Consider the following 14,119-nt stretch of genomic DNA (forward strand, 5'->3'; position numbering starts at 1 on the left):
TGTTTGACGAAGGTTTCACGATGCGGCGAACCTCCGCACGCTGCATACTTAAACTCATTCATCAGTCAGAAACCGTTAAATGAAGAACAATCTCCAGATTTTCTACTTTCCGAGTGTCCTTAACTACCTGTCAAAATGCTTTATTCTACATGTTTGTTATGATTTATGGCATTGTAGCGGTGTCAAATGCTGCACAAGCAAAAAACACTCAGAAGTTGCTTCAGAGGGTGAAGATCATGACGTGAGCATCATACTACCAGCTGAGCATTTTACTGCTGACATACTGGATTTAAATTTTTCTAGTTGAGTACATTTGCTAAACATTTCCCTCTTCTATATGACTCCAATCAAGCCTTAGTATCAGCTGTAATCCAGATGTTGACTCATACAATGGTAACAAACTCATGAACCAAAGAAATTCAGAAGAAACATCCTACTGAGACTCGCTTCAATTAATTTCTCCCTGAAGTTTCAAAAACTGTTGTTAAACATTTATTTCTGTGATATTTTACAGGTGAGCCACAGTGAAATGCTGCATTTGGCTAAAAATGTTAATATTTTGTTGATACTGATGTTAAAGAGTCGGTTTAAATCCTGTCCAGAACTTCCTGCAACAACAGATGAGCTGTAATCAAACTTTGATAAAAGGTACAGGACTATTTTTCTGTGAACACTGATGAGTTAATAATGCTGGTACTTTGTAGGTGTGTACACTTCCAGGTGCAGAAACACAATTAAATTAAACATTGGATCATAAAACTGACAGGTGAAGAGCCACGTACACAGAACAAGTGTTTGGTACGAGGAGATTCTCTGTCATGCACGCCTTTATAAGTCATCATCAAAAGAGTTTTAACCAAAGTAGTCGCTGCTGGAGCTTTGTTCAAACAAGCTTTGGAGCCTAAAACCAGCAGGAAATCCTCATTTCTCCAGAAATCCAGATCTGTGTTCACACACTGCTCCCGACACACCTCAGTATGAAGCACTGATGCAGTTACTGAGAAAACCGACCTGCATGCAGACGGGTGAGTCACAGACACTCTTGGAAAGACAACCAGAAACTAAGTCTATGTCCCAACGACAGAGACATCTTCAGCAGCAACAACAGAAATGTTTGATACTTTCTCTTAAATGCACCAGAGGCAAACAACCACACAAAAACACAAAGCTTGCTTAAATAAATTTGTCCTGGTCGCCTTGTGGCCTCAGGTTTTACCTTCATTCTGTATTTTATGTTCATCCAGATGAGGTCATTTCTTAATCCCTAATATTATTTATGTTTTTTTAATTGTTGTATAAACATCAAAACTATAAAGTGTTTGTTTTGATTAAAAGGCTAAAATGGTCAAATTCAGGTGATTACATTCAGCACGCTGGTGTTTATTAGAAACAAGTAATTACAAATCACTTTCTCTGAGTATTTTTTGTTAAAACCGTTTTGCACTAAACTCTGGTCCACATCATATATATTGTTTTAAAACATTTATAGTTGTACATAGTAGTCAAGCACTTATTTTCCCTCTGTGACCTGTTGATCTGCTTTAAATGCACCTGTGTTCTTTGTCTGTGAGCAAATAAAATATCACAGTTAAATTCCGTGTGTGTTTTCACAGACTGGTTCAATAAAGCTGATTCTGACGAGGGATCAACCGATACGAGATGCTTCAGGGCCAATATCGATGCCGATTATTGGTAACTAAGAAAGACAGATAACTGATACTTGGAGTCGATTTATTTTACCAGAGAGCCTGTGATTCATAATTCCTTTTTTTCATCAATGAGGATTATTTTAAATGAATACGTATGCTAGTAACAGGTTGGATCTCATCACAGCATTACAGGATGTCTGGATGAGATTGATCAGTTTGTCTTCTGTACTTCTCTCTGCTGTTTTGTTCATCTTTCACTGCTCAGATCTTAAAGAATTATCATTTACTGTTTTCCAGACACCGTTTTAGTTTAAGCTGCAGCTGCCTCCTACCTTAGCTTTCAGCGTAGCCGTGTCAAAGAAGCTAATTTCCTGGTTTGTGGCGACGGCATGTGCTTTATTGTTCGGTTTCTGCAGGTTGTTTCTCTGCTGGAGGGATATTTCTGAGATCACAGAGCAACGACAGAGAGAAGAAGAAGAAGCAGCAGCATCTGAGCCACTGTATTTTAACAATAATCGGGTTAGACAAATACTTATAACTGGAAAAATACAAAATATTGGCCCTGATAATCAGTTTACCCACTAATTCTGATAATCAGCAGTAATCAGTACTAGCTGAAATGATTTTATCTGGATACATTTTTAGCTTTATTCCCAGCCTTAATCAGAAACCTAAAACAGAATCAATTACATGCACACTACCATTTCAAAGGTTTTGGAGCCACCCAGACAATTTCATGTCTGTCTATGAAAACTCACATTTTCATTCATGTGCTAACATAATTACACAAGGGTTTTCTAATCATCAATTAGCCTTTCAACACCATTAGCTAACACAATGTAGCATTAGAACACAGGAGTGATGGTTGTTGGAAATGTTCCTCTGTACCCTTATGGAGATATTCCATTAAAAATGAGCCGTTTCCAGCTAGAATAGTCATTTACCACATTAACAGCATCTAGACTGGATTTCTGATTCATTTAATGTTGTCTTCATTGAAAAAATTTTTTTTCAAAAATAAGGACATTTCTAAGCGACCCCACACTTTTGAAAGGTAGCATAAATGAAGAATCTTATACATTATGTTCACCATTGACAGATTCAGCTACATGTTGTTGATAATATGAAATACAACAGAAGCTGAGTGAAGCTAAAAGTTTGTTAATCAACAAAGATACAATTTAATTTTTGCATTAAAGCCAGCAAAGCAGTGAACTGTCACATGTCAGTGTGCTGTAACTGATCACATCTGGAGCAAACTGCAATAAACTGTCAAACTGAATCACCTGGAATCAGCACAAATCACTAACACCGCTGACAGGCCTCTATTAGTGGCTGTTCACGGTTTCCGAATCAAACATTCAGCTGCACAGCTCCGTTTGAGTCTGTAAACTACTTCTTGTTAACTGTCAGCAACACATGAGCTGCTGAACGAGCCTCCAAACGACAGCAAACATCCTGGGCGCTGTGCTAATGCTAACTAGCGACACTGTTAGCAGTCTTCCCATCAGTTTGGTTGAAGATTAGCATGAATTAGCTCTGGTTAGCGCAGCGAGCAGCTACGGAAGACTTGTGTCAGTTTGCTAATTTTTAATATATCGATTGCAGTTAGCTCAATACATCTTCATCGTACGTGTGTTGCCTGAAAATACCGCTGCACATTTGAGATATTGATTGAGCCCGGACGTGTGCTGTGACACCCCCCCGTGATGACTGCGGCTAGCCGAAGCTAGCTAACAGGCTAACCCACAGACAGCTAGGGAGCTGCCGAACCAGCGACTGACCTGGCCGATTAAAGGACGAGAGGCGCGGACAGTCCAGGGGGCGGTGAGGGCGCTCCGAGCCGACAGACGGCACCTCTCTGCGGTGGGCAGTTTCTGGGTTTTTCCTCTTGAACTTGGAAACCCGAGCAGCGTCTGCAGCTGTAGGTGGATCTCCACGACCGGTGTCACTGTGGTTGACACGGCAGGCTAGTTATCGTTAGCCTTCCAAATCTCGCGATGCCGGGTGTTTTTGAACGGGAAATTGTTGCCCAGAGGTCAGTCTGGCAGGCAGAAAACTCAGGTAAACACCCTCCTGTTAAAGGCACATTTCTGCTCTCTACTGGACAAAGGACGTAATATTCAGTCAATAATAATAATAATAATAATAATAATAATAATAATAATTGTGATATAATAATAATAGGAAGAAGATAAGATAAGATAAGATAAGATAAGATAAGATAAGATTGGGCTATTTCCTTGTATTATTTCCTGTCATAACTTCCTTTGTCAGATGTTTCTCAAAAATCAAATTACTAGTAGAAAGCCCAACGATATAAATAAGAATAAATTACTAAAATATAAAAAAATAATTAGCTTTATCTGTAATTATTTTTATTGAACTACTTAAATAAGTTTGTCAAAGGCGTACTTTTTGCAAGGTTATATTAAAGCCAGTTGCCAAAATGAATGTAAAACACTTTTGGTGTAGTATGTTGGTTTGTTCTAAAGTAATCTTCATGTTATCCAAGATGTATCTAGCTTCATTGTAGCTTTCATAAGAAATCTCTGTTGTGTCTCTGCTAGCTGACACAAATTCTAATTTGTTACCCAAATAACATGCCCCAATCTTCCACCTCCTTTATTATACAGGAACATCTAATAAAGAACTTCTGTCTTCTGAGGTCTCAGTAATTTCTTCAAACAGTTGTTTCTTTAATGTCGCATTAAGAACATCCTGACTTTTCAGCATGAAATGCTTTACAGAAGAACGTTCCATCGTGTGTTCCTCAACAAAAAGACAAAATGTTCCACCTTTAGTACATCACATTACAGGAACATTACTAAACGTTCTGTCATCTGAGGCCTCGATGGCATCTGGAAAGCGCTGAATCTTGGTTTGAGAACAGCCTTCCTTTGTTATCATGGAACATCTTGAGAACATTTTATCGTTCTATACGTTCCATTTCCTCAACAACATCCCTAAAACATCCTTCAGAACATTTGTTCCATCTTTGTTATTATGTCACAGTACTGGAAAGTTTCTTAAAAATCATGTGAGGCCTTGAAAACAGTTTTTTAATGTTGATTTAAGAACGTTTCTCCTTCTTTAAATGACATTAAGACATTCTGCAGGAACTAAATGAAATGTTGTTAAAACACTCTTTGAACATTTAACACTGAACTCTTTTCTTCATTAAAATTATTAGAACTTGTATGTAATGTTAGTCAGTGTTATGGGAACGTTCCCTGATCTGGGAGAACACACCTGCTGTATAATGATTGTTCAGGAGGCTTCTAACTCTTTAGCCGGAGCTATGCTGAACATTTCGGGTAACATGGAGTAAAGCATACAGACATGTACTCGCGAGAGTGTATGAGATCTCCCTGTTTTACTCTCCAATGTGTTACCGTAAAACCCCTAGTAATGCGCAGGTACATTACACATCCACTTTGTATGACACCTGCTGTATAGAGAGAGTCTTTTTCCTGAAAGGGGCGGGGCCTAACAGCTACAGACACCGAAACAGAATGTTTCAAGAAAAAAAAGAGGAGTTATAAAGTCATGGAGAAATCAGCCATATTTGTCTATTATGGAGCTAAACGACTGAAAATAAACATTGTGCGACATGAGAGACTTGAAAGTGCTGAAAAGGGGAGCAGTATGGATCTTTAACTTTTAGCAGCTAAAACTGATGAAGGTTTCTCTGTGGAGCAAAAATAATCCACAGTTTAACAGCTAACCCTGCTGGGCTGCAGGAGGTTTTGAACTTCATCTAATGAAGCCTTTAACTCTGTACAATAATCAGTGAATTAGTTAACACAACACATCAGTCTTTGGTTTTTCTAACTGCATGTGAGAAGTTTGATGTGGTTCTTCTGTCCTGATGTCTTTTCAGCAGGAACCAAAGCTGGTTTTAAATCCTCTAATCGTGTCGAGTCGACGGCATTGCCTCCTTCACGCTGTTCTCTTTCATTCATTAACTCCTCTGAGGTTTCAGCTCCTCTCCTTCACAATAAAAGCCCCATTACAAGGTCGAGAAGCAGCTTAAACCCTTTTGATCCCTCCTGAATCTGATCTATCAAAGACTGATGCCCAAGCTGACGCACAAACCAGCAGCGCAAGCTCACATCTACATATTTAAAAGAAACAGATTAAAATTGCAGACATTTAAATCTGTTTTACTCTCACACATCCTTTAAAACCTGAGAATTAATCAGGCTGACTCAGAAATGTTGTTTAAATTCCACACTAAAGCTCATCCTACTTCTGTTCTGCTGTAAGAGCAGAAATAATAACAATAATAATAATAATAATGACCGTGCACATTTCTCAGCTGCATAGATTTACACAAAATCCATCCTGATGATGTCAAATATTCAACACTTAATAAGACCTGGAGGCTTCGTTCTGGCACCTCATTTCACTTTTTCTGCCTTCATTCAGTCTCGTCGCTTTAACAGATTTACAATATTCTCATTCAAACAACACGTAAACATTTACTCTGTGTGAAGGATGAAGATGATCTGAAGCTCTAAAAGGCTGAATTAAACCCAAACATGCTGCCATCACCACATCTGGAGTGTTGTTGCTCACAGTATATTGTTGAAAAAAGTACTGATAACAATAGATGGTTGTATTTATATAGCGCTTTACATGATACATTCACACACTGATGGCGGGAGCTGCCATGCAAGGCACTAACCACGACCCATCAGGAGCAATTAGAGGTTAGGTGTCTTGCTCACCTCGACATAAGCATGACAGGCTGAGGGATCAAACCACAACCCTCCACTTGCGAGACAGCCACTCTACCCACTGAGCTATGCCAATAACAACAGCAACAACAACAACTATAGACCCTTTAATGACCCACGTCACGAATGACATCACAGCTTTAGCTGGAGGCAAAAGAGGAGCCCGCGGCCGTGACCGAAAGGCGAAAGACTGAGGGACTAGGCTCTATCAACTTTTCTAAAATATCGTCCTGCTGTGTTTTTGGATGCCAGAATAGGAGGAATGACATTGGCGAACGCAAATTAAAGTTTTATAGGATTCCACCGAACACTCGTGCTCAGAGGGAACGAAGTTGTGGTTAAATGCACTGAGGCGAAAAGACTGCACAGAGACGATCAGCTGCAGTCAATTCCAGCCATTTTCAGTACAAAAAATCGCTAATAATCTATTTGTAAATAAAAAATATTGAATTCAATTCAATTCAGTTCAGCTTTATTCCAGACACTGGGTCCAAATACACACACCATAAGAACAAGGACACAACAAGACACAGAAAAAATACAATCAAAAACAATAACCCGTTAAATATGACGAGAAATACAGGGACGCGCATCGCGAGGTGCATTTCCTTGAAAACGACTGATGAGTGGATTATATACCGACTTCAAGACATGTTTTGGACAAAATAGTTTACTGGCTTGTTTCGTCTGGATGTCCAAGGTTGGATTATGGCCGTTTTTTGTGGAATATTTTCATCTGTGTGTAATAATGAACCCGGAAATGTGAGTCGCGCTGTGTGCGTTAAAGCCGTGTACAGAGAAAGGATGGATGGATATTCGTTGTTTGTTGGACAAATGTGTTTATATTACCTGCTGTGGTAATCACATCTGAAAGTGGTTTATACCGGCAGATTCATGAGAATCTAAGCTTTCCATCGGTGTATAGTGTTTGTATAATCGCGTTTGCAGCCTTCGGACATTCTTTAAATTCCTATGCAAATTAGTAAGTGTACCGCCGATGGTACACTTAAGTTTAAGGTGTTAAAAATGCTCGAGTTTGCGCTGCAAACTCCCAGCGCAAACTATATACTTCCAGTCCCGCTTGACTTCTCGCTCCGCTTTTGCCTCCAGCATAAGCCCCGCCCACAAAAACGTCACAATGTTTGTAAACAAATAAAGGGTCTATAATCATAATAATAATTGTTATTATTATTATTATTATTATTATTATAAAAAGAAACATTACAATAAATTCTCCCTTAACCACAATAAAAAGGAATAGAGAAGGTAAATGATAATAAAATCATCCGTGTTCCTGATGCTGACATTAAAACATTATATTTACTTTATCGGAACGTTTCCTGAATGAAAATGTTCTGAAAAACCATTTGGAACATTTGAAAGAAATGCTTTCTTTAAAAACGTATTATTATTTGTCGGTATTGTTAGCAGATGTTGTGGGAACGTTCTCTACTAGTTTGCCTGTGCCTTGTTAGAACATCTTTAGTTTTCCCACCTTTAAGAAGAACATTCTGGGCATAGGTGTCAGTTTAGGTGGGGACGGTGGGGATGTGTCCCCCCCACTTTTTGTCAGGGGTCATTTTGTCTCCAACACATTCAAATTCTTCACATGTAAGCCGTTGTAAACCCAGTTATTTTCAGTAGTATAGAAAATTCCGACGCTCATGAACGCACCATCCGCACAGACATGCAGTACACCTTCGTGAGGTTAAAAAAACGTGCAGATGCTAAATTTGCGCCCGTGCCAAGTGGAAGCTCCGACCAGTGCAGGGGCAAAATTTCGCCCCGGGAGAATTAGTACTATAGCGGCCCACAGACCCCTCTACCCGTATGTACCGATAGCTCTATAGGTTGAGTGTCCGCCTTTGGTGTGGTGGTTGTGAGTTTGAGCCCAGCTTGTGGCATTTTGCCGCCGTTCTTCGACATTTTCTCAAAGTGCTGTCTTACCAACGACACGGAAGCATATGAGAAAAGAAGGCGTGCTGCACCAATGCTAACCTTTGATCTCAAGTAGAGGGCCACAAAATATCGTTCCACGGGCCGCAGTTGGCCCGCGAGTTTGAGACCCATGATTTAAAGCATTATTATTATTATTATTATTATTATTATTATTATTATTATTTTATGACTGGAGCGGCCCAACAATAAAGCGGCCCACCGGGGATATCCCCGGTGTTCCTGATTACCCAGCACGCCACCCAGGGTGTGCATTTCCATCTGACAATGCCCCCCCCACACACACACACACACACACACACACACTTTTAAAAACAAACTGACACCCTTGATTCTGGGAAATAAAAGAAAACATTAGAAGAACTTTTTAGAAGGTTTTCTGGACAAAACAGCTCTAGTTGGGTCTGTAACTGATTGATTCAACTTAATATCTTGAGTTAATTGAATTTATTTTTTTGAGTTCAGTGAATTGAACTCAATTGGTCACAACTTAGAGCAGATTCTGAGCTGATGAACCACCAGAGTTGCAGTTAAATTGCATTTTTTGACACCAGAGGAACAGAAATGTGAATGAGGTGAAAATAATCAACAGGACGTTGTTTAGTTGGTGTAAATTTATTGTACAAACAGGAACATTGGTTGTCTCAATTCAGCTCCATGTTGCTGATCTCCGGGTTCTCCAGCCGGCTCAGGTACGGCTTAAAGAAGTCTCTGAGGAGGCTGCGGACCTGACCGGGTTCAGAACCAGCTGGGACCAGAGCTGGATTCAGGGCCAAGTTCAGGACCTTGGAGGGTCCCAGAGCGGCCGAGCGAGTCTGAGCCGTGTGGAGACCCTCGATGGCGCTGGACAACCAGATCAGCCTCTTCAGACTCTGGATGTTTCTACCACGGTCATGCATCAGCTGGTGCTCAGTTACAGCTCGACGACTAGGAGGAGGAGACAGAGGAGGAGGAGGAGGAGGAGGAGGAGGACGAGGAGACAGAGGAGGGGGAGGAGGAGACAGAGGAGGAGGAGGAGGAGAAGACAGAGGAGGGGGATGGGGAGGAGGAGACGAAGAAGAAGTTGAAGAAAAAGAAGATGAAGAAGGAAGAGGAGAAAGAGGATTAAGAAAAGGAGGGGGAGAAGGAGGAGAAGGAGAAAAAGACGAAGATGAAAAGGAGGAGGAAGAGGAGAAGGAGGAGAAGAAGGAGGAGAGGGAAAAGAAAATGAAGAAAGAAGAGGAAGAAGATGAAGGAGGAGAACAAGATTACACAGTTGAAATTCAGAGACTCACACTCAGATCAACGTGTTAAAACATTTTGCATTAAAGCTAAAATCAGCTGCTAACAGTAATAGCAGAAACACAGAATAAAGAGGAATAAAGTAAAGGAGAATAAAGGAGAAAAAAGGAGAACAAACAGCAACCTCCTCACCCGTCGTTCTGACACCAGGCCGTTGAATAAACAAGAATCATGACAGCGAACCATCGCAGAGATCTGTTGGACGTCGGCATCATCTGCAGGAGAAACAGCCAGAAAGTGACATCAGGAGATGATTCTGAAGAGAAAAACATTAAAAACTGCTTTTATTTTAATCAGTCTGTTTATGACATTTTATGCTGAAAGACACAAAAACATCAACAATAAAAAATAACGTTGAAAATTTGCAGCTGTGATTCATCATAGATTAAATAAAGAATTAGGATTATTCTTTTTGACGCTGCATAGAAGAAACTGTTCAATTCAACTGTAATATTATTCATATATTTGTAAAATTACATATAATCAGTGACTCTGTTCTGTAATTTTACACCGATTTGTTGGTTAATAAGAGACATTTTGTAAATTATCAAAGTTCTCACAGCAAAATGTTCAATAAATGTGTTATAATATCTATAAGTATTGATAATCTCTTAAAATATATTTATCTTGTGACCTCCTCTGGCGTCATGACCCACAGTTTTGAACCCTTTGAATGAAATTAATGATTTAATTATAAAAATATACAAAACATAAAACAGTACTGCAGCTGTTTGTCAATAAAACCTCCTTAGAATGCAGTTTTTAGCTGCTTTTCTTTTGTTTTACCATCACAAATAAAGGACTGGCAGCAGATATCATTATGAGGCGTTTCTGTGCGATGATAAATAAAATACATTTTAAAAAACAAGAGGAGAGCTGTTTTTTGATTCAAACTGCAAAAATGTTAAGTTCTTTTATTAATTTTTTTTGATGCAGACACCTAAAACTGTTTTATATTTTTAATTTTGAAACAAAGACAAAAGACAAAGCATTCTGTTGTTGTTGTATTGTTGTTGAATTATAAATAAACTACAGATTATCTGATAATAAACAGATCCACTGATCAGCTGATCGATCAGATTGTTGAGTTCTAAAAGAAAAAATCGTCTCATACAGCCACTCGATCTTCTGTGTTCGATTGCAGCCATTTTAGTCGATTTAAATTGTAAAATAATCTGTAGATGTATTTGTTAAATGAGAAACATCTTGTACAATTACATATAAAGGGTTTTTCTCAGCATAAAATGATGAATGAATGTTTTCATCGGAGCATAAACACTGGAAGCACTGTAATCTGTCAACATTCAGTTTTTATCATCATTTATATCATTAAAGATTAAATATCTTAATATTACAGGAATGTCACACAAACATCTTCGATTAAACAGTAAAATAAACATTATCAGGTCAAAATGAAGGCTAAAAAACGTACTTTTAATATGGAAAAATATTGTGTTTTTATGCTATTTTACAGTCTTTTCTAGTCATCCAGTTGTTGGAATATTATTGATATTTTTAAACGTTTTTGTTTTTATAATTTTCACAGAGGTCGGACTGGAAACTTGGAAAATGCTCAGATATTTCATTAAATTTGTCATTATTCAGAATTTTAGAAAAGTCCAATGTGGACTTTCTTCAAATATAAACACACATCAGTTAAACTTCAACTGGAAAAGTTTGTCTTTTTGAACTGCTGAACATAAATGATCACATTTACAGGAAGTTCAAACAAAACAAAACTAAAAAAACTTCAGCAAACACTCAGAGCGTCGTTAAGAATTTAAAAAAGCACTCACAGTGTCCCTGGTGTTCCTGCAGCTCCTCTGAAGATCAGAAACTAAACTGACTTCAGACTCAACCTGCAAACCTTTTATACCTTCAGCACACACACGCACACGCACACGCACACGCACGCGCGCGCACGCGCACACGCACACCTCCCACTCCTCAACAGAAACGTCAGCGCTGACTGGTGATCTCTGGGTCTTTACAGAGTCTGTTTTCTAAAGGATCAGATTCAGCTGAAGGATTATTTTTCTGCCTTCAGAGGAACGTTGAGGCTGATTGGTTCCACCAAGATGAAGATCCTCAGCGATGAGTCAGAAGAACCGCAGAACGTCAGCAAACCGTCTGCATGCTCAAACTTCTCTGGTTGAGATGTTTGAAGGCTGGAGAACAACAACCAGCTAATCAACCAACCAACGGTCTCCACAGCGCCGCCACAGACAGCATCACTCATCCGGTCGCCCTGACAACCACCTCCAGGACCGGTTTCCATCGCTGAGAAATGTAGCAGAGATGTAGACCTTTAAACGATGGAGCTGGGAGAACGTTTACGTTTTTTTTTTATTGCTAACATGCATTGGTCGAAACTGAAGTCACACGTTCAAAACTCTTAACAGTCTGCAAAACAGCAGTCCATGTGGACTGAACTGTGAATCACTTTCCATTGCTTTCACACAAAATGCATTCAGTGACCACAGTCACCAAAATTCATGAACTCTTTTCTCAGTTTCTAGTTCACCACCTGCAGAACACTAGACTTTTACAGCACATTTTTCAAATGCAAACACACTTTGTTCAAAACAATTAAAACCACAATAAAAACAGAATGATGGGGGGGGGGGGGGGGGGGGGGGGCACAGGGAACTTCTGCTGCAGCCACATTGAAATCTATTGAAAATAATTTCAAAATATTGAAAATTAAAATAAATGAAAACATTATGTAATTACACACAGCTGAGTGTAGTTGTCAGCTAAAAACCCGATTCAGGTGATCTGTGTTTGGCCTCATCAGAAACCATGTAGAAGGAGACACTCAAAAAGGTTCTACCCACAATGCATCTCCAGAGAAGACGTAAGATGTGACGTGGATGAAAACATGAGTCCAAATGCAGACAACAGGAGGTGAATGTTACAGTATACATGTTGTTGGTTTTTGAATTTTATCTCTTGATTTCTATTCTGCCCCCTGAATTCTGAGATTCTGCATTTTTTTTGTTTACAGTAAAGTTTCTGTTTTTTGTAAGGTCCCAAAGTACCGATGCAAAGGCACAGAGAAAATACGTCAATGTTGTTGAAGTAAACTGCTGCATTCCCGATTCATTCTCGTTGCAATATATCACAATAATTTAGAAAACTCAAAGTGCAAAGATCTTATTTTATAATAAAATACTGATTTATCTAAAAAGAAATCATTCAAACTTGAAAGATCTCAATTAATTTCATGTAATCCTCTCTGTTGTTAGTATTTTGCAGTTCAGTGTGCTCAGAGTCATAGGCGTCAGTGCGAGCTAACTAGTTTGAAATTCTCACTACTGTCAGCTAACCATTCCTGCTAATTTAAAATTAATTTTTAGTCATGAATTGAAACATCAGTGATAATAAAGTAATTAATTTTGTCCAGCTGACTTTGGGTTAAGCTAATATTCTTTATGTCGTATTAGCTTGCTGTAGCACTCATTAGCTAACTGGCTTCATGCTAAGCTAACAATGTTTTGTTGTATTAGCTTGCTGTACCGTTAGCTCACTAGGTTAAACTCCTCACTACTGTCAGCTATCTGTTCCTGCTAATTTGAAGTCATGATTTTAAATGTCAATGATATTAAAGCAATTATTTTTGTCCTAGCTGACTTTAGGTTAGGCTAATATTTTTATGCTATACTAGCATGCTGTAGCACTAAGTAGCTAGGTGACTTCATGTTAAATTAATATTTTTTATGCTACATTGGCTCATTCTGTGCCACTGTCAGCTAAACATTGTTGCTAGTTTGACATTAATTTCATGTAATGAAAATATCAAATATGAATGATAATAAAGTGAAGCTAATGTTGTTGCTGTGCTACATTAGCTTACTTTATCAGTAGCTCGCTAGCTGATTACAATCTGCAGGTAATGTTAGAGAGTGTTGTGGGAACGTTTCATGTTACCTGGGAAAAGGTATTAAATGTGTTGTGAGCAGAGGTGTCACGAGGTTTTAAGGACGGGGGGGCTTAGCCCCCAGGAGATGCACAGGATTAGCCTAGGGCTCCGCGCTAGACAACCCACGGCAACGAATTTAATTCTCTGCCAGGGTGGGTCTAGTTACCCTCCATAAGGCTCGAGGTTGGATGCTCCTAAAACTGGCCGGACGAATCACCATGAAGTGTAGAGTCAGAAGGTGGGCGTAACTAAGTGATGACAGAAACAACCGGCGCACAATAAACAGTTATCTTTTGACTCGGCTTTGGCCACAGCCCTTAAAGATTTGAAGCTAAAATTCAACTTGAAAGATAAACAGAGGACGGCACTGAAGTGTTTCATTGAGAAGAAAGACGTATTTGGACTTATGCCGACGGGATATGGCAAATCCTTAATATACCAGTTGGCTCTGCTGGTTGGGAAGCTAATGGGACTTAGCCACAATCCGGCGCTCTCGGAACTACGTCAGCCTATTCGTTGCACTGATTGGTTGTATACCTACCCAATTGCTGCAGAGTGATTTGAAAGAC

At 39.2% G+C, this 14,119-nt stretch overlaps 1 protein-coding gene across 1 annotated transcript; it reads right to left on the minus strand.

Annotated features, from left to right (window-relative positions):
- Positions 1-8,943: 8,943 nt before the first annotated feature.
- Positions 8,944-11,547, minus strand: pth4 (parathyroid hormone 4). The gene is made up of 3 exons (XM_051948164.1): positions 11,425-11,547; positions 9,761-9,843; positions 8,944-9,274 (listed from the first exon to the last, which is right to left on the minus strand). The coding sequence occupies exons 2-3, from the start codon at positions 9,841-9,843 to the stop codon at positions 8,992-8,994; spliced, it is 366 nt and encodes a 121-aa protein (XP_051804124.1). The 5' UTR covers positions 11,425-11,547; the 3' UTR covers positions 8,944-8,991.
- Positions 11,548-14,119: the final 2,572 nt, after the last annotated feature.

The sequence above is a fragment of the Acanthochromis polyacanthus genome, chromosome 5, assembly GCF_021347895.1.
Source record: "Acanthochromis polyacanthus isolate Apoly-LR-REF ecotype Palm Island chromosome 5, KAUST_Apoly_ChrSc, whole genome shotgun sequence".
Classification (NCBI taxonomy): domain Eukaryota; kingdom Metazoa; phylum Chordata; class Actinopteri; family Pomacentridae; genus Acanthochromis; species Acanthochromis polyacanthus.